Source organism: Mauremys mutica, chromosome 1 (genome assembly GCF_020497125.1).
Source record: "Mauremys mutica isolate MM-2020 ecotype Southern chromosome 1, ASM2049712v1, whole genome shotgun sequence".
Taxonomy (NCBI): Eukaryota; Metazoa; Chordata; order Testudines; family Geoemydidae; genus Mauremys; species Mauremys mutica.
In genome coordinates this window covers 170,241,475-170,266,709 of record NC_059072.1, presented here as the reverse complement: position 1 = coordinate 170,266,709, position 25,235 = coordinate 170,241,475, and the positions used below count along the sequence as shown (strand labels likewise).

General features: G+C 42.1%; 1 protein-coding gene across 1 annotated transcript; it reads right to left on the bottom strand.

Moving 5' to 3' along the window:
• Positions 1 to 436: 436 nt before the first annotated feature.
• LOC123352718 (sodium channel subunit beta-2-like) lies at positions 437 to 23,050 on the bottom strand. Its single transcript, XM_044993241.1, has 5 exons — positions 22,793 to 23,050; positions 14,002 to 14,376; positions 12,664 to 12,782; positions 1,020 to 1,110; positions 437 to 576 (listed from the first exon to the last, which is right to left on the bottom strand). Exons 1-5 carry the CDS (start codon positions 22,887 to 22,889, stop codon positions 437 to 439), a joined length of 822 nt encoding a protein of 273 aa, XP_044849176.1. The 5' UTR covers positions 22,890 to 23,050.
• Between the last annotated feature and the right edge of the window lie 2,185 nt (positions 23,051 to 25,235).

Here is a 25,235-nt window from a genome sequence, read left to right as displayed (position 1 = left end):
CCACACCCCTACTTCCCATGCCTATGGATTTAGTTCATCCAAACTTTCTACTTCCTGGTTACATTTGCATCTCTGGTTAATCTGACAGTAATAGGGATGTACTGTAGGAACTGGCTTTCATTTCTAATGCTCAGAGATTCTATGTGTTCTCCTAATGTGAAGGGGAAAAAATAGGATTTCATGGTTTTCTAATGACCCTTACATTTAAGAGTAGAAACTTTCCTAACTGAATTATTTTCATCCCCATACCCAGTCATTATTAGTCTCACCTCTGACATGCAGGTATCTTTGCGAGCAGTAGTGGTTTCACAGCTCAAAGCAACACTGGAAGCTAAGAAGGATATTGTCTCTATCTAGTTGAAAGTGAAAGGGATTGTAGGCATGCTGAAAACAAACAGTCAAACTAGAACTTGGCCAGAACACAGCTTAAAAAATTTTACTGTTGAGAAAAGTGACTCAGAATCACTAAGACATGCAACTGGTTCGGGCCTTGCTCTTCCATCAAGCTGAATGGCTCCTTTACCGTGTTCACTAGTTCATCAGACTGCTTCATAATGCAGGGGTTCATGGTGGTTGCTTTTGAAAACAAACCAAAAGAACTGTTGTCAAGTTGCTGCAATCCCTATTATTTAGGCAGCCACGAAAAGATTGGCTTCTTGTAAAGGCTAAAATACAACACAAGTGGTAAGAGAAACCATAAAAAATAATAAAGATATTGTGCAACTAACAATAGCTAATCATTGAGCTCCATGGGACATAAGCACTTGCTTAACCTCAAGTGATGCTTAAGTGCCTTGCTGATGAAGGGCCTGAACTACATGCTGCAATAACAAATTCTAGTTCTACAATGTTTAAAAAACAAACGAATCAAAATCCCAGCAAACTAATGCTATTCTTAAGCATATAGTGCTCTACACCCATCATGCTTTATGATAAAAAATCCAATCATTCTAGAATTTTTCAACAAAGGCAGATAGCCACTTTCCAACATTTCTAGCTCCATAGTTTTCATTCATCACCAGTGCTTTCTTTTGCAAAATTCATATCCACGTATATCAGAGAGTCTCTGCTTGGCAGTGGAGAACTTGTGCAGGTAGATTTTCTTCTAACCTGTAAAGAAAACATTAAGATGTGTTACATAAACAGTAAGCGTGTAATCTGTGAAAGCTACACAGGCACATCTTATACACACAAGAATTGACTTCTATTCTGACTTCTTAATTTGTCAGTGTTGCTTTATCACCATTGGGGTAAAGATAATGAGCTTCCTGTAACAAATCCATTGCACCCGATTCTGCTCTCACTCAAGTTCATAGCAAAAAATCTCCCACTGACATCAGGGTGGGCAGGACTGTAGTCAAAATTGTCCTCAGCCACGCTGCTTTGCTTAAAAACAATCTAAGTTCTTCAAATATAGCCTGTGAACAAACGTTCATGGAGATTTACCTATGTGAAAGTGTGAAGGAACAATAGCAACATGCAATTTTTGAGGAAGAGAGAAACATTAGACAACAGCTAAAACTTCAATCAGGGTCACTCTTAATAATTTGTAACTCAAATACAGTTGGATTTTCTTCAAATTTTTCAAATTTCTTCTCTGTTTTTAGGGTCAATATGGCAGTTTTCAGGTCAAGAACACATTTCAAGCCAAAGTTCTCAGAGTGCTAAAAGAGGTCTATAAAATGGAAGCTGGATGAAACTTTAATTATGGGGAAGCTGCTGCTGCTTTAAAACACAGACACAACTATAAGACCTAAATAAATAGATCAAATAAACAATAACACAGTGTGATCCTAATCATTGACACTGCTTGGATGACTTGAAATGGTTGGCTTATCAGATATTTAGGAAGCAACAGTGCAGGAGAGACTAGCAGCTCATAAGAAGAGGAGGGGTAAGTAGTGATGATTTAAATGTGGATTCTAGTGTAGTTAGTTATAACTTCACCAGTCACACACAATGTAGGATTTCTCTCCACCCACCCTCCCCCATCAATGCTAGTTTATTTTCTTCATGTCTTTCCATCTGCCAGGGAAAATGCACTTCAGGTCTTTAAAATATCGTATACTACGTGAAAGACCAAAGAAAAAGCAGCCATTTGTAATAATAGCTGATTCATTTTTTCAGTCCCTTATGAGACTGATCAGGCCCCATGCAAGACTCAACGTTTCTGATGTCAATAGTCTGACAAAAATAAACAATCAGATAATACCAAGTATTACTTTGAGCATAAAATAGAAGACACATGATCTTCCACCTGACAATTGCCCCCGATTGTGAGAGTTTTTCTTGTTTATGTGTTGACATAGACTGTGTGTGATCCTTTATAGGCCATGGCATGACGGTGAGTCACACAAGAAATTAAACTACATATGTTTTTACGTGACGAGCCATTGCTCAAATTTAATTAGGTAGGATTACAAATCGATAACAGGCTTCATTAGCATAATGTTATTCCCATGAAAGTATGTGGTGGGATTATGAATTTAAATCATTTCTCCAAAGAACACACAGATTTCATTCATCAAAGCAACAGCAATTTTCACTTCAAGAAACATTTCTGATTTACATAATGATTCTCAACTCATGATGCAAGATTTATAAATCACATTGTCAATCTCAAAGATGCCCTCTGTTCAAATTATGAAGCCTCTGTGACTAGAGACCCATTATTCTGAATGTAGAGGCCATAAAAACATCAGTACCTCTGACTTTAAATTGATCTATTAGGTAATAATGTTTCAAATGGAACTTGGCACTCCACTTATCAAAAATGTCTGTCTGTAGTTGGGTTTCACACTGGATATTAGTGAAAGCCTGTATATTTCAATCATGATGTAGATTTTACAACCAATATGGACATAAAATGAAGTGGCTGAGGCAGAGGCATCCAGGCTGTGAAGACTCTCTCCATCCAAATGTCAGAAAAGTCAGGGGTGCTTGGATCTGAGGCACAGGCCAATGTTGAGTAGTTTTCTTTTTTAATTCACTTCTGAGTGAAGTTAATTTTCTGTTTGACACCTCCAGTATAAGAGGGCAAAAACCCAGTCTCTTGTCCATCAGAATGTTCCGCTATTATAATTCAGCATTTCCGTTTTCATGGCAGCCTTGTGAAACGCCAACCTTTTCTTTCTCTTTAGTGGCTCCTCGGGACCATTAATCAGCTGCCTTACATTTTGGGTATGGATCAAAAGTAAAGGTTGAAAAATGAATTAATAAAATGCAGCCGCGTGGCTTCAGAGGAATAGTAAGAAGTATAGGGAAGCTTGAGTGGAAAATCTCTTGGAAGAGAAGGGAGGAGGCAAGCCCATGTTCCTTGGGGGCTCGGGGTGTGTGTGTGTGTGTGTTTTCTCTTCAGTTTGTAAAGGGTGGTATGGGGCACTGTACTGTGAGAGAAGCCGAACCCTGATTGGGGTGGGGTTTCCCTGATTATAGGTCCTATATAGGCAGTTAAACAATCAGCCAGTGGCACAGGAGTCAGCAAACAGAACTGTAAATGGGGGAGTTTGGAGAGGGGCGTGTTTGGAGTTTTGGTTTTTCATTTTCCTTGACAGGAGGTTAGGCAGAAAGGCCATGATAGTCAGCAGTGGTAGTGACCCAAGGAATGGAAGAAGCAATGAAGATGACTGGATGTGGAAGCTGTGGGTTGTTGTACATGAAAAAGCTTTGTATGGAGTACCACCAGATAGAGCTGATGAAGAAAAGATCCAAGGCTTGGAGATGCAGGTGGAAAGTATGGTTGAATTTTAAGGGGATTCAAGCAGATGATGAGGGAAGGTGAGAGGAGCTGAAGGGAAAAGTCAAGACTGGCGGATGCAAGCTGGGCTGAAGAACTCTGAGGGGAGACTGCTGGGTGAGGAAAGTGGCCAGTGGAAGCATGTGACTATGAGAACCAAGCAGAGGAAAAGACCAGCTAGTGAAGGAGAAATAGAGCTCAGGAATAGCTTTGCTGAGTTGGAAAATGAAGAAGGGGCCCAGTAGGCAGTAACAGAAGGTGGGAAGGCCAGGAAAAAGAGAAGCTAGTCCTGTAAGAAGAGGGGAAGAGCCAATGGAGATACCCAGAGTTCAGAGCCCCAGGAGGATGCAGAATGACTCTCAGAAGATTGCAAGGGAGTATTAAAAAACAAGACGACTTGAAGCCAAAAAGAACAGAAGGAAGGCTGGAGAATCATGCCATCACCAAGAAAAGGTAAGTCTACATTATTGGTGACTCACTACTAAGAATAGACAGGCCTGTCCCTAGAGCTGATCCAGAGAACAGAAGGGTGTGCTGTCTTCCAAGAGCTAAGATATGGGATGTGGACCTGAGGCTGAAGAGGATCCTAATAGGAGCAGGAAAGAATCCACTGATTTGCCCTTCATGTGGGAACAAATGATACAGCTAGATTCTCACTGGAACGTATCAAGGGAGACTGTCAGGCTGGGGAAGACACTTAAGGAAATGGAGGCTCAGGTGATCTTCAGGTCCCCATCCCTAGAGGAGAATGAAGGTATGATGATCAACAGATAGCTCAAGCAGTGGTGCTATAAGGAGGGATTTGTGATGTTTGACCACTAGGAGGCATTCATGGGGAGAGGACTGTTTGTATGGAATGGACTTCACCTACATAGGGAGGGAAATAGACTTCTGCAGTGGAGGTTGACATAATTGATTAAAAGAGCTTTTAAACCGGGAATTTGGGGGAGACAGTCAGGACACACTCAGTGATCTCCACACCTGATTCTGTCATTGAGTGGGAGGAAAATCAAGTAAGAAAGGATACAGCAATGGAGAAAGGAAGAGCAGTGGGTAGGAGAATGGACATTAAGAGGAAAGACAGCTTCCTTAGTATTGTCACTAACAGTCAGATAGGCGACACTGGCAGTAAAATGACTGTATCCAGTCAGGAAGAATGTGGGTGAAGCCAAGCAGCAACAACTAAGATGTTTGTATGCCAATGCATGGATCCTGGGTAACAAAATGGAAGCACTAGAACTACTGGTACAGGAAGTAAAACCAGATATTACAGGGATAACAAACATGGTGGAATAATAGTCATGACTGGAGTATAGCTATTGAAGTATATGTGCTGTTCAGGAAAGACAGAAATAAAGGCTAAGTGATGTAGTAGCATTGTATATTAATGATGAGGTAGACTGTAAAAACAATTACAAGTGATGGATGGATAAGAGTCTGGGCCAAAATCACTTTGGGGAAGAAAGCTACTAGAGGTTCCCTTGGGATAGTGCTTGGGGGTATTCTACAGACCACCAGAATCCGATTCAGATGTGGATAGAGATGTCTTTAATGTGTGTAATGAAATAAATAGTACTCAGAATTGTGTGATTATGGAAGACTTTAATTTCACAGCTATAGATTGGAGGACAAGAGCTACTAATAATGGTAGGGCCTAGATTTTCCTGAATGTGATAGCCATTATATTTCTTCACTCAATAATCACTGAACCAACAAAAGGTGATATCATTTTAGATTTGGTATTGGTGAGTAGTGAGGACCCCCTTGAACAGTGAGTCTCAAACTTTTTTACTGGCGACCCCTTTCCCATCACAAGCCTCTGAGCGCAGCACTCCCCTCATTATAAATTAAAAACACTTTTTTATATATTTAACACCATTATAAATGCTGGAGGCAAGTGGGGTTTGGGGTGGAGGTTGACAGCTCGTGACCTCCCATGTAATGACCTTGCAACCCCCTGAGGGGTCCCGACCCCCAGTTTGAGAACCCCTGTCCTAGAAGAAATGGTTGTAGGAGCTAATTCAGTTTAAACTAAATGGAAAGATAAATAAAAATAAATCTGCAACTAGGCTCCTTCATTTCAAAAAGGCAAACTTTTTTTTTTAAGGGAATTAGTTAGGGAAGTGGATTGGATTGAAGAACTCGAGCATCTGAATGTGGCGGAGGCTTGGCATTAGTTTTTGCAACTTTGACTTAAAGTATTTGAAGACTGCATCTCAAGCAAGGGGGAAAAAATTCATAGGGAAAGGTGGCAGACCAAGCTGAACAGTATCTCTCACTCTTTTATTAAGAGAAAGCAGAATGGAACGTGAGGAATGGAAGATGGGCTGGCTCAGCAAGAAAAGCTACCTCTTGGAGGTCAAAAAGTGTAGGGACAAAGTGAGATCTTCCAAAAGCCAAGCAGAGTTGGACCTTGCAAAGTACAGTAAAACCAATAGTAAAAGGTCTCTTAGCTATATAAATAAAAAGAAAACAAGGAAAGAAGAAGTGGGATGCTAAACACTGAGGATGGGGTGGAAATTAAAGATAATCTAGACAGTGCCCAACACCTAAACAAATACTTTACCTCAGTTTTTAGTAAAGCAAATGAAGAGCTGAGGGGGAGTGGCAGGGTGGCGAATGGGAACAAGGATATGGAAGTAGAAATTACTACATTCAAGATGGAACTAATGGGTCTAAATCGGGGGCCGAGAAAATCTCCATCCAAGAATATTCAAGGAGCCGGCACATGAAATTGCAAGCCCATTAGCAAGGATTTTTAATGAATCTGTAAATTCAGGGGTCACACCCTATGAATGGAGAATTGCTAATGTAGCTCCTATTTTTAAGAAGGGGGGGAAATGATCTAGGGCTGTAAGTTTGACCTCAATTGTATTCAAGGTCTTGGAACAAATTTTGAAAGAGAAAATAGTTAAGGACGTAGAGGTAAATGGTAATTGGGATAAAATACAACATGGCTTTAGAAAAGGTAGATCATGCCTGATCTCCTTCTTTGAGAAGCTAACTGATTTTTGGCAAAGGATGTGCAGTAAATCTAATCTACCTGGATTTCAGTAAGGCATTTCATACAGTTCCACATGGGAAATTATTAGTTAAATTGGAGAAGATGGGGATTAATATGAGAATTGAAAGGTGCATAAGAAACTGATTAAAGGGGAGACTACAATGTGTCATACTGAAAGGTGAACTGTCAGGCTGGAGGGAAATTACTAGTGGAGATTCTCATAGACCAGTCTTGGGACCAATTTTATTTAACATTCTTATTATTGACCCTGGCACAAAAAGTGGGCGTGTGCTAATAAAATTTTGTGGATGACACAAAGTTGGGAAGTATTGCCAATATGGAGGAGGACTGGAATATCCCACAAGAAGATCTGGATGACTTTGAAAACTGGAGTAATAGAATTGGGATGAAATTTAATAATGCTAAGTGCAAGGTCATGCACTTAAAGACTAATAATATCAATTTTTGCTATAAATTGGTGACTTATCAGTCAGCAGAGACTGAGGAGGAGAAAGACCTAGGTGTATTGATTGATCACAGGATGACTGAGCTGCCAATGTGATGTGGCTGTGAAAAAAACTAATGCAGTCGTAGGATGCATCAGGCAAGGTATTTCCAGTAGAAACGGAAGTGTTAGTGCTATTATATGAGGCACTGGTGAGACCGCATCTGGAATACTGTGTGCAATTCTGGTCTCCCGTGTTTAAGAAAGATTAATTCAAATTGCAACAGATGCAGAGAGAGGCTACTAACATGATCCAAGGAATGGAAAACCTACCTTATGAGAGGAGACTCAAAGAGTTTGGCTTGTTTAGCCTAACTAAAAGAAGGCTGAGGAGAGAGATGATTGCTCTATATAAATACATCAGAGGGATGAAAACTTAAATAACTCCTGTCCTTCCCTGGAAGTGCCAGCGTGGATACAAGAACAAATGGCTATAAACTGGCCATTGACAAGTTTAGGCTTGAAATTACATGAAGGTTTCTAACAATCGGAGAAGTGAATTTCTGAAACAGCCTTCCAAGGGGAGCAGTGAGGGCAAAAAAACTAACTGGCTTGAAGACTGAGCTTGATAGGTTTATGGAGGGGATGGTATGATGGGACTGCCTACAATGGCATATAGCCGATCTTTTACTGCTAGCAGTGAATATCATCAATGACCAGTGAAGGGACACTAGATAGGGAGGGCTCTGTGTTTCTACAAAGAATTATTTCCCAGGTGTCTGGCTGGTGGGCAGGGGCGGCTCTAGGCACCAGCAAAGCAAGCACCTGCTTGGGGCAGCCCATTTCCAGGGGCGGCAGGGAAGCTGAGAATCAACAGGGGGCTCTGGGAGCTGTAGTTCCTTGGTTAGCTCCCTGCCTATAGAGCCAGTCCTGGAGCAGGGAAAGAACTACATTTCCCAGCATTCCCTTGGCCACTACCAACTGGAAAGGAAGGGGGGACCTCATGCGGCAGAGTGCTGTGAATGGTAGGGAGACCGTATTTTAACATTCAAAAAACAGGACACTCCAGGGGGAGGGAAGCCACCATCCACTCCCTCCGACTGCCCCCCACAGAAACCCCAACCCATCCAGCCCCTCCCCCGCTCCCTGTACCCTGATCACCCCCTCCCGGGACCCCACCCCTTATCTAAGCCTCCTTTCTCCTTGTCCCCAACTGCCCCCTCCTGAGACCCCCCCCCAATTTCCCCCCAGGACCCCACCCCCTACCTGTCCCCTGACAAACCCCTGGGACTCCCATGCCTATCCTACTGCTGCCTGTCCCCTGACTGCCCCCCCGAACCTCCGCCCCATCCAACCCCGCTTCTCCCTGCCCCTGACTGCCCCCCCGAACCTCCGCCCCATCCAAACCCTCCTGCTCCCTGTCCCTTGACTGCCCCCGCTGGAACCTCCTACCCCTTCTCCAACCCCCCTGCCCCCTTACCGTGCCACTCAGACCAGCGTGTCTGGCTCCTCGCAGCTCCAGACACGCTGCTGCATACATGCTGCCGTGCTCCCCCGTGGAGCGCACAGCACCCCCCCCCAACACACACCCAGCACCTGCCTTCCAGATTTGAATACCCCAAAATTCAGGAGTGCTCAAGCTCAGATTGGGCAGCTGTTACTTCATTTCTCCCAAATCAAATATACTGATCCACTGTAACTTGCTGTAGAAAAAGTAGGAGAAAATTGAGCAAGAAATGCTTCCCAGTGGCTATTAGGACTGGAATTGCTATTTTCAACAGCCATTGCCTTTTTTTTGTTTGTTTAAAAGGAAAACACTAATATTGCCTTGGCAAATTCCCCATAGAAAGAAAGAGTAGAACAAAAGAATAATAAAGGCACCTCAACTTTTCCTCATTTATGGAGGACAGTCTTATAATATGCATCCAGATACCCTCCAATCACACAAGCTGAAAATTGTTCCACTTTACTGCAGCTCTGTAACCATATGGGAACCAATCCTGTCTGTGTTTTGTGCACATCCAAAATTCCGGCTGAATGACCCGCCCTGGGAGCGAGTTACCAGTGACCCAGGGCTGTGGCAGAAGGAGGGTGCAGGTGGGGGGGGGAGAGGCCAGAGCTGGGGCAGCAGGAGGTGGGGGGGGGCACTGGTGGGGGGAAGGGGAGAGCCCAGGGCTGGGGTGGCAGCGGGGTGGGGGAAGGGCACTGGTGGGGGGGGGAAAAGGGGGAAGCCCAGTGCTGGGGCGGCAGGGGGTGTGGGGGGGGGAGAGCCTAGGGCTGGGGCAGCAGGGAGGTGCGGGGGGGGGAGCCCAGGGCTGGGACAGGGGGCAGCCAAATTTTTTTTTGCTTGGGGTGGCAAAAAACCTAGAGCCGGCCCTGCTGGTGGGACTTGCCCACATGCTCGTGGTCTAACTGATCGCCATATTTGGGATCAGGAAGGAATCCCCCACTCCTCAGGTCAGATTGGCAAAGACCCTGTGGGGTTTTCACCTTCCTCTGCAGCCTGGGTCATGGGTCACTTGCAGATTTTAAACTAGTGTAAATGGTGAATTCTCTGTAACTTGAAGTCCTCAGATCATGATTTGAGAACTTCATTAACTCAGCCAGAGGTTATGGGTCTATTACAGGAATGGGTGGGTGAGAGTCTGTGGCCTGCAATGTGCAGGAAGTCAGAGTAGATAATCACGATGGTCCCATCTGGCCTTAAAGCCTATAAGTCTATGCATCTCAGAATGAAATATAAAACACTAGCAGAAAATATATAATATGCTTTTATTTATAACTCTTGAGTCTCACTGTCCTGGAAGCTCCTTTGAGTGAGTAAATTCTGTGCATTAGGTAGTGAACAAGAATTCTGCACCACAGACTGTACTTGGTTCATCTTGTTTGACACATATAGTTTAATTTCACTTATTTCTCATGTACTTAGTGCATGTAAAAATTTTTAGTAATAAGACTTCATCGTGGCAATGACTCTTAAATCTGTGAGGAGTGGAGTAAGATGGCTGGGTTGTTGTGAAACTTAGGGGTTGAAGGAGTCCTGCAATTAGACTGGTAAGTGTCTCCTGCATAATGCAATATAGAGAGGATCTACTTAGCTCCTACCCAACAACAAAGCCAATTTAAGGCTACACAGATTTGTAAATCATGTTCTGTACCCAAAAGCAGCTGAAACAAAACCCAAATACCCAGTGTCTAATGTAAAACACAAGCTGTACGGCAGTATTCCTGCCAGCATGCCTTTCTGAAGGCTTCCCTTGCACAAAGAGACTGCCTGATATTAGGGTGGGTCAGGGAAGAATGGCTTCCAAGGCAGAATTTGTCTATAGCAGTTTGTTCTTAGTATTATCTATTATCATTTAGATCACATTATGAGGAGTACATCTGTATATGTAAGCAAAAGGCTGATTGATTAGCTATGTATTAAAAGTCCATTGTTTCTGTTGCTTATCATCCATAACATCCTCTAGAAGCATTTAATGTGTTCTAGATGACTAGAAGCATATGACACTTTTGCCTGTAACATGCTTATAACCCATTAATTAAAGCTTTATAAACTATTTATTAAATTTACCCTTAGTATAAAGTGCAACTGTTACTTGGATTGCAGTAGCAGCCATAATGTGCTAGGCACTTTCCAAACACAGAGGAAGAGACAGTCCTTGACCAAAAGTGCCTTTGATTGGAGGCTTTACAATTGCTTTACACACTAGTTTTCTCTGATGGGGAAAGAGCAGAACTACCTTCTGTTGTTGCTATCTTGCCAGAGGCGAGAAACATAGTTTTTAATTTCTAGCGAGAGTTCAGAAGAGTGGACGACTACACTGTCTCCGTAATTCAGATCTGAGTTTGTTGTTAGTCCCTGTGCAGTTTAGACCAGAACTTTGATTTCTGGGATGATCATCAAAGCTGCAGCCTCTTCCCCTTCCTTCGTCTAGATCTTTTTGTTTTAGTAATTACAACTGTTCAAGCTGATATGCAACTCAGTAGACACAAGGAATGGGGAAAATATTTCCAGTGTAACCTGGTATAAAAGACTAAAAATGTTACTAAGTAAACATTTAATATCCCAAATGGTTGCAGGTGCAGGGTGGGGTTTTTTTTCTAATCATTTCTGGTAACTTTGGGAGTGACTGGAGGCACAGTAATAAACTTCAAAGAAAAAGTAATCTCCCAAAATGCTTTAAGATATAAACAAAGAAGAGTCAGACTGAAATAACGCAAGGAGGGCAATAGCAGACTGATCTAAAGAAGAAAGGACCTGGAACTACAAGGCTTGCAGCTTCTAATTCCTAATGGGAAACACTCCGATGTTGCAGTTCAAATAAATCCTCCAAAGTCTGGAAGGTTATTGCAATTTACTGGGGATGCTGGGATCTGGCTTTTTGACAACAAAATTTTCTTGTGGAATTTCTACTATTTCCTACTTCAACCTATTTGATATACCCCATAGGAGACGTTTTTGTTCTTATGCCCCAGACTTCCTGTGTGACCTTGGTCAAATCACTAAGGGTATCCCTAGGCTGCAGCTGGAGGAGTGATTGCAGCACATGTAGATGTCCCTGAGCTAGCTTTCATCTAGCTAGTTCAAGTTCTGAGAGCAGTGAGGCTGTGGCGGCATGGTCTACAGCATGAGCCCACCCAGGACCCTGGCTGTGTACTCTGGCAGTGGTGACTAGCCTGTGCTTTAGTGTATGTTGTCACAGCTTCACTGCTATTGGTATCCAAGCTAGCTAGATTAAAACTAGCTCTGGTACGGCTACAGATGCTGCAGTCACACCTCTGATTCAGTGACTTTAGCCTCTCTGTCACTCCATTCCCCACCTGTACAATGGGGATACTAGGACTTCCCTACCTCAAGCGGGGCTGTGAGGATAAATACATTGTGAGAGCCTCCATACTGCAGGACTGGGGGCCATATAAATGCATAAGATGGGTAGGTGGAACTTCATATTTAGTTCCCTGCTGTATTGCAGGTTTTTCTCCTGTTGTGTTTATTTTGAGTTCAGGTTTGTACAACCTGCAAAAACTCAGTGGCATTCACCCCAAATCCCTGCATTTCACCTTGGTTTTGGGCCCAAACCATGACAAGTCCCAGTGTGCTGCAGGGTAGTTTGACCTGAAATGATAACTTGGTCCCTAGTTCTTTGGAGAGCTAATCCAAACCCAGTGGTTTGCTGTGAATGTGTTGCACAATTTTAATGCTTTCAGGAAAGAAATTCTTTGGTAAACTAATAGTTCTTTCAGATCTCAAAAGGGGAAGATTCACGTGAAGAGTTGCCCATTCCCTGGTCCGGTCTGCACACCTAGATACCAGAATGGTGAGTGCATTAGACATGTCTGAATACATACTCCCTGGCCTTGGACAAGTCAGTTATTTTGTAGTCTTGTCAAAATTGAGTAGAAACAGGACCTCACTGTAAACAAAATGCTGCTATGTCACTCTGGGAAATCTACTCATTAAAATGGTGTGCTTACCAGTACATAAATTATGGTAGCCATGATGATCACAAATGTATAGGCTGCCAGGGTCCCCAAGCATATGACAAATTTAGTTTCTGATGACTTGCAGGAATCTTGCAATGTATCTTCTATTCCTAAGCATAAAATAGTACAATTTAAAATAAAACCTGGTTCTGAAGCATATATTCTCCCCTCAGGTTTCATTGAGCTTTGCACAAAAAGGTAGGCTTTTGCCTTGTAGTTTCTTTTACAAAAACAACAGCAAAAAAATCCCACACACTTCAAGAGAAATGTTTGTTGTTTTTGCAGAGTCAAAACACAGGGATTCCAAAAGGGCTTTTGGAAAACAAAATGTCAAGCCATTTGCAAGTTAGTATGCAAAAATGTTTCACTGTCTAAAAACAGGGCCGAGAAATTAGAAACCAGCTGGAAATATATAACTGTATTGGGACTCTTAAAAGTTTTAATCTTAAAAATCATGAACATTGTTTTAATATTTCATGTCTGACACAGAAAGCCAATAGTTCATAGGTTGTAGTTTTGCTAGTGTGACTTTAAGAGCATCTTGTTCTATAGTATATAATCTATATTTTACTGAAATGAATAACCATTTATAAATACACATTCAGCCCTGGATGGTATAAATAAACCTATGACTTTATGTATGAAAGCATCAGTTATCTGCTTCAGCACATGGGTGTGACATTTAAAAATGGGGTTATTTCCAAAACGCAAAGTTCGTGACTTAGGCTAAAGAAGAAACTTTTTAACTGGAATACTGAGGATGTGATATTTACATAACACCCAATTTGTGCTAGGTACTTTAGTAGCAGTAAGGCTCTTCTATTCTGTAGGCTAGTCACTAGAGGGCAGTACTGTACCAAAACAGCAGTAAAATGCATGGTAGAGTGGGGAAACTTGTGAATTGCTGATGTCCCTGGCATACTGGGTCTGTGGATAAACCTAGAACTGCAGTCTCCAGAGCTGTTGTTGATACAGCATTTTGCATTAGCATTAAAGTGTGTGTGTGGGGTGGCGGGGAGATTGGGGTTTTTTTGTTTTTTTTTCCAGACTATGGGAAAAAATGCCTGTATCTAAGGATAAAGACTGCTCATTAAATTTAGACTTAAGTATGGACAGTAGTTGCTATTTAAGAAGTCACCATTTGCCAACAAATATCATACGATGGTTTCTCATGCTACAGTTTCTCTCTGTAGAACATAACAGTCTGGTGTCCGTTAGCAATACTGGTATGTTAATAGCGACTGATGTACGGTATTGTACCTTTCAGACTAACACCATTTAGTTGAAGATCAAGGAAAAGTTTCAAAATGAGGCTTAGCAAAATCCTACCACAGATATAAGTTCCATTGCTACTTCCTTCTAGGTATGGCGGTGGTATCAGGCGTGCCACTTTGCAGGTATACAGACCAACGTCCCGTGGTTGAAGATTCTTCACTTCTAAGAAGACTACGCCTTTTAGAAGATTGCCTGTGAGCTTGTATTTTCCATCATCCCTTGACAACGAAGCACTTTGGTTTAAAGGCAACATCTTTGAAGACATGGTTATTTTCTTCATGGAATCATTAAAAAGCAGCAATTGAATATACCAGTCGACTTCAATTTCAGCCTCTGATAGAAACTGGAAATCAAATATACAATCAAGAAGTGCAGATGTGCCATATTTAATAGATGCTATGGTGGGATATTGCTGTACTGTGATATAGGCTGTGAAATAAAAGCACAAATCATCTATTAGTCCACATTCCTTTCTTATCTCCTAGATCTTCAGACACTGCTTCCAAATTAGTCCTAAATTTTCACACTTGCTTTAAGATTTATCTGCCTCCATATGTAATTAGGTACTAATCTGGCTGTTTGATGGATTAAAAATAGCCTTAATTAGAAAGCTGTGTGTTCTCTCATGGGGCTGTTACATCAGCATTCCTGATTATATCACAGCAGGAGCAAAGCTTTATCACTGTTTGCTTGCTTTAAGAAATCCCTCATTGGAAGGGGAGAGGATGTAAGAGGATAATTAGAGATTAGTACAGCTCCTCTGCTGGAGAGAGGGGTCTGGACTTTTCGTTCCCAATTCACACCTTTTTTTTTTTTCTATTAAAAAAAAATCTTCAGGTTTCCTGAAGCAAGTTTTTCATCTCTAAAAATTGTCTTGTTAGAGAGGTGGGAACATTCATGTTGTGTGAAAGCCCCATGGCAGTGCCCAGTTGCTGTACTTCATCCAACACAGTCTGTTTCTGCAGCCCCAAAGCTGAGCAGTGCTTGCACACAAGTAAAATACCTGTCTTTTATAGCGTGCTTTCCATCTAGAGATCTCAAAGCATTTACAGAGGAGCTCAGTATTCTTATCCCCATTTTATAGATGGGGAAATTAAGACAGGGAGGTGAAGTGACTGGTCCAAGGTCACCCAGCAGCAGAGCTGGGAATAGAACCTATGTCTCCTCAGTCCTAGTCTGGTGCTCTGTCTGTAAGGCCCCAATGTCTTCCCTATTGATGATGTTTGGGCAATACTGTTTATTGTGAGCAATCCTGCAAAGCTTGGCACTGATACTGTGGAGGCTCAATTCACATGTGCAGCTACCACTCATGTAACAAGGGGATTGTTAAATGCTGGATATTTTCTGGTTATACAGTTGAAATATTGGATCAGGTTGGACAACCAGGAGCCAAGGGAGCACTTTTGTGGAGAGAAGAGGATTGATGCCTTCCTTCAGACCGTAGAGTTCCTAAAATACTAGGGAAGCTGCTGTGATTCAAAACAATTCAGGGGCCTAGCTGTTTCCTCAAAAACTTGAGTTAGCTTCATGCCTAACTTAACACGTAGCAAAATTAATATGCATGTACCTACATAGATATTCAAATGTCCATAACTTGAGTTTCCAAAGCTTAACAATGTTGGCTTTTCAAAAAGGGGTAAGTGATTTAGTAGCATGTTCCACTGAAAGTCAATGGGACTTGTGCTGCTAAATTACTCATGCTTTTTCAAAGGTTCAGTTCAGATTCAGCTTTTTCACATGCTATTGCCACAACTACCTAAAGTGCATCCTTTTTTTTTCTTATTCATTGAGAAAGTTTTAACAAGTTTACAAATCCTTGCCATATAAATATGAGCAACAAAACAATCATTAGAACTGTTATCTTCTGTTTAAAGAGACATTATACAGGAATCTAGTCATCAGATCTTTCTATTTAACAGGGTGTTGCCATATTACAGAATGTGCATCATTACAACACCTATGTTGTTTCTAGTGATTTCATTAAATTTCGTGAAATGTCTCCTCTCTCTCATACTTACACACACTAATCTCTATATTTAACAGATCAGGAGTCTCTATCAAATGTTAATATTAAAAAAAAGGGGCAGGTATCCTGGAGTGGAGGTTAGATGAATGTACTTTGAGTACTGAATAAAAGGTAACCAAATATCTATCTTTCTTTTGCCTATTTTGCTGCATAGGTAATTGGTGTGTTAATTTTTTTCATAACCACAATTTATATTTTTTTGAACCATTGCTCAATGGTTGAGCTATTTTTATTTTTCCATTGAGACACTACCAGTTACCAAGCAGCTTCTAACAGATAAGAGAATAATTCTTCATTTCCTTTTGTGTGACCATTCCACTTGGAAGCCCCAGGAGGTTTACCAAAGGATCATTTGGTGATAAATATCCAACAATTTGGTTACAGATTGCATCCCAATACACTCTGACTGGACGTATCCATCTCCTATGCATAGAATCTCTTCTTCCACCATAATTTTGCCAACATTTATCCCCATTCAGTCTTTTTTTAAACCTGACTGGTGTGAGGTACCACTGAAATAGTATCTTAAAGGAATTTTCTTTTATTGTGCTTCAGACTGAGGTTGTGGTCCTCTTTTCCAGATCAAACCCTATTTCTCTGGGGTAATTTTTCTATACACATACTTTTCACAAAGTGTCATATAGGGATACTTTTCCTTAAAAATCTGTCTGCAAAGATTGATATAAACTTGTGGCTTGTCTGGTTTTGTTTCCTAATTGACCGGACGCCATCACTTCTATTAAAGTTAGCTTTCTGCATAAAACAGATTTTCTAGAAAGTTGAGAAGCACCATGCCTGAGTTGTAAGACTGGTACTGGGGAGAGTGGTTCAGTTAAAATTAGTTTTGATTGCTAAATAAGTTGGCCAGCTATTCAGCAAAAGTGCCTAACTGTGAGTATTCCACGGAGTGGTTTGACATTTAAATCATAAAGCTCTTTCAGGTTGTTTGAGATTTAAATTCTCACATCTCATAGAATTGGTAGCCTATTTATTTTCTGGAAGAGTGACTTTTAAGATTCTGACAAATTTATAGCTAGCATTTCAGATTTGACATAATTTACTTTAAATCCAGATGCTTTACCAAAATCTTAGATTTCTTTAGACACTAATTTTAGGGAAATATTTGGTTTAGATAAAAATATTACATCTGCATATAATGCTATTTTCTGATGTGTTCCTGCAATTTTTATTCCTGTGATGGATCCATTGTTCCTTGTCCTCTGTGCAAAAGACTCCATAGCCAGTGCAAAAAGTAAAGGAGATAGTGGACACCCCTGCCTAGTCCCTCTGTGTAATTCAAACAGAGGAGATTTAATCTCATTAACTTGAACAGCTGCTTTTGGGCTGGTGTAAAGAGCAGCTATCCATTTAAGGAAATTGGGGCCGAAGTCCATATGGGACAGGACTTGAAACAGAAAGTTCCACTCTACTCTATCAAAGGCTTTCTCTGGTATTATGGATGATTCCAAGCACTCCCCAGATATTGTCTGATGATTATCTATCCTTAATGAATCCAGTTAGATCTGGATTTATATAAACCGAGAGCATGCACTGCAGTTGGCTAGCTAATATTTTTGCTAAAATCTTCGTCACAATTCAACAGAGATATGGGCCTATAGGAACTGCATAAGGTAAGGTCTTTTTCCTGTTTAGAGAGAACAAACACAATAACTCTTTCTTTCACAAGTTGTAGAAGTTCCTCCCCTAACAGAATTGCATTGAAGATACCTCTCAAAGCACCCACTAATACTTCCTTACATGGCTTTCCAGCTGAACTTTATAAGCTATCAGGTCCTGGAGTTTTCCCACTTTTCATACTTGCTACTGCCTCTAGCATTTCTTCTGGAGAAGCAAGCAGTTCATTTTCCAGTATAGTGATCTTTGGGACCCAACCCAGCTATCACATATTACTTCCACTGATGCGTGATCTTGTAATGTTGCCAGTTTCTGCAAATCTTGTCTGCTTCATTAAGGATTTAGAGATTGTAAGGTGTAAATAACATGATTAATCTCTTTCCCCTTGGCATAATTCTCACCAGCAATCTGAAAGAGTGAATAGTTGGCACCAGGAAGTCAGTGCTGTACCTGCTTCCCTATCCAACATGGGGTATTTTTTTCCCCCAGATGTGTCCCAGTATGATTGAAGTCTCCTCCAAATATAATTTCCCCTTCCCCAAAGTTTTGTCAGGTTTTAAACTGTTATTAATAACCCAGCAATATAAATCTTCCCTTTTTATCCTTAAATTGATGTTTAATCTGAAAAGATACATGTTTAGCAAATATTATGCCCACTCGTCTTTTCTTAGGCTGAAGTAAGATATGTCTGTTGAAACCAGTCGCCTTTCATGCCTATAAATTTCACCTCCTGAAAATGAATTTCTTGAAGTAGAATAATCTGAGAGTGGGTTTTTAAGTTCCACCAGGGCTTTTTGTTCCTTTTAATGACCTTATTTAGCTCTTTGACTTTCAATGATGTTATTTTGAAAGGAAGAGACATTGACAGTAACTAGTTTAGCTTAAACCTGAAATTATGATTCTTTAGCTGTTTGATGACATGAACACTTGTGTTGCCAATTTTTCTTGTTTCTAATTATGCTGCATTTACTACTGTGTGCTGGAATATGGCATGGTTAATGTTTGTAAGCTTCCATGTCTATTTCTTGTATTAATTCCTCCCTGCCTCCCCAGTTACCTCCCCTCTTCTCTGTTCCCTTTACTCTAAATCCACAAACAAAATACCAACATAACATGTAAAACAGTCCCCAAATGACTGATTTGCTGACCCCTGAGTCCCTGTAATCTCCCCAAAAGAACTTAGACTTAGACTTCTATTGCAATCCAAAAGAAGGTACCTGTTCCACCTATAGGAACTTGGTCCTCAACCTTAGGGATAGATTACCATCTGGCCATTTGAGTTATGGGATGGGTTCACACAGACCCTCTAAAGGTTCCTTCCCTCCCCCTCTCTATTTTCTCCAATCTCCTCCAACCTTGAACTTATTGTCCTTCACTTACTCTATATTTTAAAATACAGAACAAACCTATTACTCTTCACCCCCAATTAAAGTGAACATCATACTATTATTTTTATAACATTAACATAGTTACTGTTCAGTTGTTCATTCCTGGTGATTCCCAAGAAGTCCTTTCTGATTAGTTTTTTTGGATTACTATTCACGTGTCTGAACTTCTGCCAGTGACAGTATGGTCTCTAGAGTCTCTTCTGTCGTCTTTTTCCTGGTTTTTAACCATTTGCCAAGAGTTTTTCAGCAGTTTATTGTATTTACTACCTCTGGAGAGTTGTCTTGTACGTCTGAGATTTGGATTTCTATCCCAAGTGACGGGAGTGTTGTTTTTCCCCCCTGTTTAGTCTCGTATTGTATAATACTGATTTTTGGAAGCTGAATGAGGGTTCAAATGGGAATCTCCATCTGCAGTGGATATCCGCCCTCCTCAGTGCTGCTGTAATCCCCCTCCCCAACCTCTTCTCCTCTTTTAAAAAGTTAGGGCAAAAGAGGTCATGGAAAACTTGCAGCTAGTGGTCTTTTGAGTACGAGTTCTGGCTTTTTTACAATTTTTTTTTCTGCTGATAATTGTGACATTTCAGTTGGGTCTCTGGGTTTTTTATGATTAGTATGAGGCCAGGTAATGAGATCAGCACTCTGTTTGCTCTCTCTGCTTTTACCTCTTTCAGAGAGCTCAGATGTAACAACTCCACAATTAAAGTTTTGGGTGTTCTTTATACATGCCAGATTGGATTTCCTCCCTCAGCGTATTGAGGCAGTCTCTTAATTCTGATGTTGTTCCACCTTGATCTGTTTTCTATATCATCCCATTTAAATTGAGCAAAGAGAGAGAGATGAAATTACTGTCGTGCAGCTCTGGTTCCCTCACTTGCTTCTCTTGGACCAGCCTCTAGCCCTGTGACTCTCTCAAATCAGCTACTTCCTTTACTGTGAAAAGCTTGGTCATCAGATCATCTCCCATGGCCTTAGATTCACAGATCCTCCCCAAATGGCTAGCAAAGCAGACCACTTGATTTTCTTCAACTCTGGCATTTCTGCCTGGTTTGGCTGCTATGTGTTCACTTGGAGTCTGCTCAGTTTCTTCATGCTGTGAGCCAGAAGCATTTTCTTAGTGAGGTAGCTTGAAATTTTCAGATTTTCTTGGAGAATCCATTCTCTGCAACTCTGTTCTAGTTTTGTTTTTGGGGTGTGTGTGGTGCATGGGGAGGGGGATTAGTAGGCTTGAGGATCAATGGAAGCAGATTGCTTTGCTGTCCTCTCAGAGCTCAGGCTTCAGGCAGCTATGTTATTCTGGCCCTCTGCTGGTCTCCGGTGCATACATGCATTTATTTATGTGTATAATAGGGAAAATTTGCCCCTTGCCCACTTTTAGTGAGAAACAGCTGAAAGGATTCTGGAAGTGTTTGGAAAAAAGTGAACAAACCATAAGGCAGAGACCAAGCATGCAGCTCCCAAAACATGAGTGTTGCTGCAGACTTAGGTGTACATGCAAATGGAGTGGGGACTGGATTTGGAATAGAAACTGTTTGCAACCTTAGCAAAGTATCCACTACCATGAATAAAAACTGGATTTAATTGTGGCTGTCATTAACAAGGGAGCAGGTATCATAACATCCATTTCGTGTTCTTACAAAAAGCAGCTAGGAGAATGTGAAACCCAATGGTTTGATTGTCCTCCTGCAGAATAGGTGTAACTCCCTTTGCTTATAAGTGTAAAATAATCTACAGTATGAGTTTTTTCCTGCATGAAAGGAATGACTCAGACCCCAGTAATGTTAGAGAGAAGAAGATAGAGTAGGAGGCACATTTCAGCTGATTTATGAAATGTAGCATCCAAGCATGTTGACTAAGGGCTTGGCTACACTTGCAGATGTGCAGCGCTGGGAGTTACAGCTGTCTTCGTACAGCTGTGTAGGGAAAGCGCTGGAGTGTGGCCACACTGACAGCTACCAGCGCTGCAGTGTGGCCACATTTGCAGCATTTGCAGCGCTGTTGGGAGTGGTGCATTATGGGCAGCTATCCCAGCGTTCAAGTGGCTGCAACACACTTTTCAAAAGAGGGGGGTGGGGTGGAGTGTGACAGGGAGCGTGGGGGAGACAGAGAGAGTGGATTTTTGGAGCTGACACTGTATGAGCTCCCTGCCTTGCAAGTTCTAAGGACTGGAAGATACACAGCACCAACCTTCAATCATTTTAAAAGTTTGGACCCCTTCCCCCACCCCTCTCTTATTCACTAAATGCAAATAGCCTTCAGACCAGATAAGCAGCTGCTCCTTTCCCCCTGCCGTGTTGCTTCTCTCCTCAAGCAAACACTAGCTGTAAACATTCCAAAAGAATCCCCCTGCCTGCCTCTGCTGGAGCAAACAGTAGCTGTGTTTGTTTTTTAGATAAGAAGCTCCGGGAGCCCGGAGTTCACAACAAAACAGCAGAGTGGCTGAACAGGCATTCTGGGATACCTCCGAATACCTTGGAGGCCAATTACAGCGCTTTTGGTGGCCACACTTGCGGAGCAGCGCTGCATCACCAGCGCTGCAATCCTTATACCCCAGGCAGAGCAGGAGTACAGCCAGCGCTGCAGCCAGGGAGATGCAGCGCTGTATGTGCCTTGCAAGTGTGGACGGTGACTAAGTTGCAGCACTGTAAACCCACCACCAGCGCTGCAACTCTCCAGTGTAGCCAAGCCCTAAGGGACCAGCAACATAGCAGGGAGGTGCCGTTCTGGGAGGTGCCGTTCTGAGCTTGGGTAGATGTATGCATGCTAGCTTTGTTTGAGCCATGGCATCATGGGCAGTGGCTCAGGTTACCTGGCCAAGTACAATCCCCCCGGCCCTTGAGTACCACTCTACTATTTTTAGGTGCTAGCTCAAGCAGAGCTAGTGTATGTATGTCTACCTGAGCTAGGAATGACACCTCTCAGCTGCTGTGCAGATGTACATTAAGGTTTAAAAGAAAACTCTCAAATCAAGACCAGGGGGATGTATCTTCTAAAGGAAAAGTAAGGTCTCTTTCTCACTCCTTTCTTGAAGTTGCCAATATTTTGGGCTAGTTAATTTACCCCAGGATTGTATATATACACTAGATCATATATGTGGGCAAATTGGAGAAAGTCCATGTTGTGTATTTGGTTGTCATGGGTTTTGTTACTATGGCAACTGAGTTAGACTATTAAGGGATAGCTCAGCCGGTTTCAACCGGCTGAGTGAGCTCTCTGTGTCTGTAAATAAAATGGAGGTTTTGGTAGCTGTCTGCTCTCTGGCCTCAAGTGATTGCTTCCTACACCGGCTGCCCCAAGGATATAACAGTCCAGAGGAGAGCAACAGATATGATAAATGATTTAGAAACCCTGACTGGCATGCAACATGGCTCCACTCCAGCCTTCTTCCCCCAGAAACAGCTCCTAATTCCATCCAGCTGGCCAGCCTAATTGTCTAATTACCCCCATCCGCTTTCTCAAGAGGAACTAATTAACATCTGAATATCAGAGTACAGGCTCGCCTCCCAGAATTCAATAGGTGCACTCTGTCATGCCGACCTATGAAGAAAGGTAAAACAAGCTGGGCATGTTTAGGCTTGAGAAAAGACTAAAGGGGGGACTTGATATGTTAAGGGTTGTTACAAAGAGGACAGTGACCAATTTTTTCCTCATGTCCACTGATGGTAGGATGAGAAGTAACTGGTTTAATCTTCATCAGAGGTTTATTAGGTTAGATATTAGGAAAAACTTTCTAACTACAAGGATAGTTAGGCTTCCAAAGGAGGTTCTGGGTTTTTAGCAATGGGTTAGACAAACATACCTGTCAGGGATGGTCTAGGTTTACTTGGTCTTGTCTCCATGCAGGGGGTTGGCCTTGATGACCTTCCAGCCCTACATTTCTCTGATTCTGTAACCATTGATGTTTAAGATGGAAGCTTTAGTGAGTCATAAATATGAGCTTATTTTACAATATTTAATTATAAATTGAGTAATTCACTTCACTTCTCACTTCCTCTCGCTTATTTATAAAGTTCTAAAGAGACCTTAATGGCCTCTGATTTATCTGTCAATTGTTGCTGGTTGGTACTCTCCTTATTGTAGAATATCTGCTAATTACTTCATAATGGCTGACTAGAGCAAAGTGCTGCAGAAGGTTCTTATTCCTATTTCCTTTACATTACATTTCATTGGCTTGTTTTTTCAGAATCAACCTTCAGGCATGAATTAAAAGCTCAAGGACTGCGTGAAATCTGGATTACAGTCTGTGACTCTTGCCTAGCTGCACTAATGGAACTGAATTAGTGGCTCAGAAATGAAGATTTTATTTGGGATGTTTGTGGTAAATAGAAATTGCCTGGCTGCCAGGGCTGTATTTAAGGCATAGACACCAAAGGCCAGTGCTTAGGACTCCATCTCCTGGAGTTGCATAATGAGATCAGGATATTGGCTTTCATTTTAAGAAGTTCCAGGCCCACATGGATGCAAAGAGAAGCTTGAAAATGTGAATGGAGTGAATGATGGTTGTCTGAGTCTGCATGTGGCCTGAAACAATAACTCAGAAAGGCCTCAGCTGAAATAGCTGCCACTCTATGGAAGGACGGGGCCATAGAGTTGAAGCAGAGACATGGTGTGTGGGGTCAGGACACGGGGGATCCATGTGGACTTTGCCTGTGGTGCCAGATAGCCTTAATTTATTCTTCTTACCATATCTAACAATGGTTTTGTTGCTGAAATGCCAGACAGGGCTATGTGGCTTCTGGTGTACCAGTATTAAATTCTGTGGGGTTTGCATTGTTGTGACCCCAAACTGGGTAAAATCTAGCAGTATTAGCTGAATTTATTTGCAATTTTTGGGATAATTCACAACAGAAATGCAAGAGGTACAAATTTCCAGAGCAAATTGTCACATGCAGGAGGATTAAAAATCCCCATGCAACTGGCTTCAATTATCCAATCCTCCCAAAGGCTGGTGGGAGGGGCCTGGGGCCTATCTAACCCAGACCCAGCTCTTTCTAGAGGGAAAAGACACTACTCAAAAAGTCTTGGGGGTGGAAGGAATGCTGAGGTGGGGAAACAGCTCTAGAAAGGAGCAGCAGGAGAGCCAATCCTCTTGGAGAGAAGGGTACTCAGTGTGGAGAGAGTTGGGCACCAACAGAGCTCTGCCTGCCTCTTTAGGAAGCTCTGGACTTGCCTGAGAGGTAGGAGAGCTTATGGGGAAATAGGACTAAAGACTTCTTATGTGTAGATAATGACAAACCAAATACTACTGATGCTCCCCTTTATAAATACTACTACATTCTCCCTGGCTTCCTGTCCACCACCCGCTTTCTGTGGTTGTTCTGGTGTGACCGATAATTGTGACCCCATGCAGTATCTTAGGGCATCACTGTATTAAATCTGTTAATGGTTTTGGTATGATTTGTGTTCTACTCCATGGGGGCGGGTAACCACAACCCCTACAGGAGCTCAAAACCGTGCGGGGGGGGAGGGGTGTGTGTGATTAAGGTGAGTTGCTCAGATTATAAACAACTCCAGAGAGGTACCACCTCCAGTGGTGGCTTGTATATGCTAGTCAAACTGAGTTTTTCAGAAATCAGGAGATAAAGGCTTTTGATATAAGAGGCTGAGTTTACACAGACTCAGGTGTTAGTACTTAGCCTGGGATAGAACTTTGGGTTTGACCTTTTGATACTTTTATATCTTATGCTAATGTGTGTGAACAAAGGACAAAGACACTGTGTGTGTGTGTGTGTGTGTTGCTTCTGCCTGGCCAGATGTTTGTTAGTATAATGGGAACAGATAAGAACAGTTAAAAGTGTTACAGGGTGTGGTGGGAGTGTAATATATGAGCATACACTTGTAGGCTGCCTGGCTCCTCTCTCAAGCAACCAGTTAGGAAGGGCAAGGGGGTTTGGGGTGGGAGGCATAAGACACTAAAAGCCAAAGAAAGTCCTGGTCTTGGCCAGAGCACAACCTCACTCCTTACCCCTCCCACGGGATACAAAAGAGGTGGGACAAGGACCCCAGACTCACAACCCTCCAAAATGGAACATGACCATAAGTTGTAAGGGGTGTGACTAGGCGCGTGCACTGCAGGTATATTTGGGCCTGCTAAGAAGGAGGAGGTGGGAATGGGGAACGAGGACACAGGCAAGGTTCTGCGGCATCAGAGCTGGCAATGGGGACATCGGGAAACAGACTCTGGCAGCGTGTAGAGCTATGGACATGTTTCCTTGGAACTAACTCCAATAAACATTGCATTG

What these genes read in the sequence shown, in the direction of transcription:
- LOC123352718 (XM_044993241.1), bottom strand. Translation starts at nt 22,889, where the DNA reads ATGGTTACAGAATCAGAGAAATGTAGGGCTGGAAGGTCATCAAGGCCA. An exon ending in ACCTAGACCATCCCTGACAG is followed by an intron (nt 14,377 to 22,792) that starts GTATGTTTGTCT and finishes TTTATTTCACAG; the next exon opens with CCTATATCACAGTACAGCAA. An exon ending in TTTTGCAAAAGAAAGCACTG is followed by an intron (nt 577 to 1,019) that starts GTGATGAATGAA and finishes TGTTTTCAAAAG; the next exon opens with CAACCACCATGAACCCCTGC.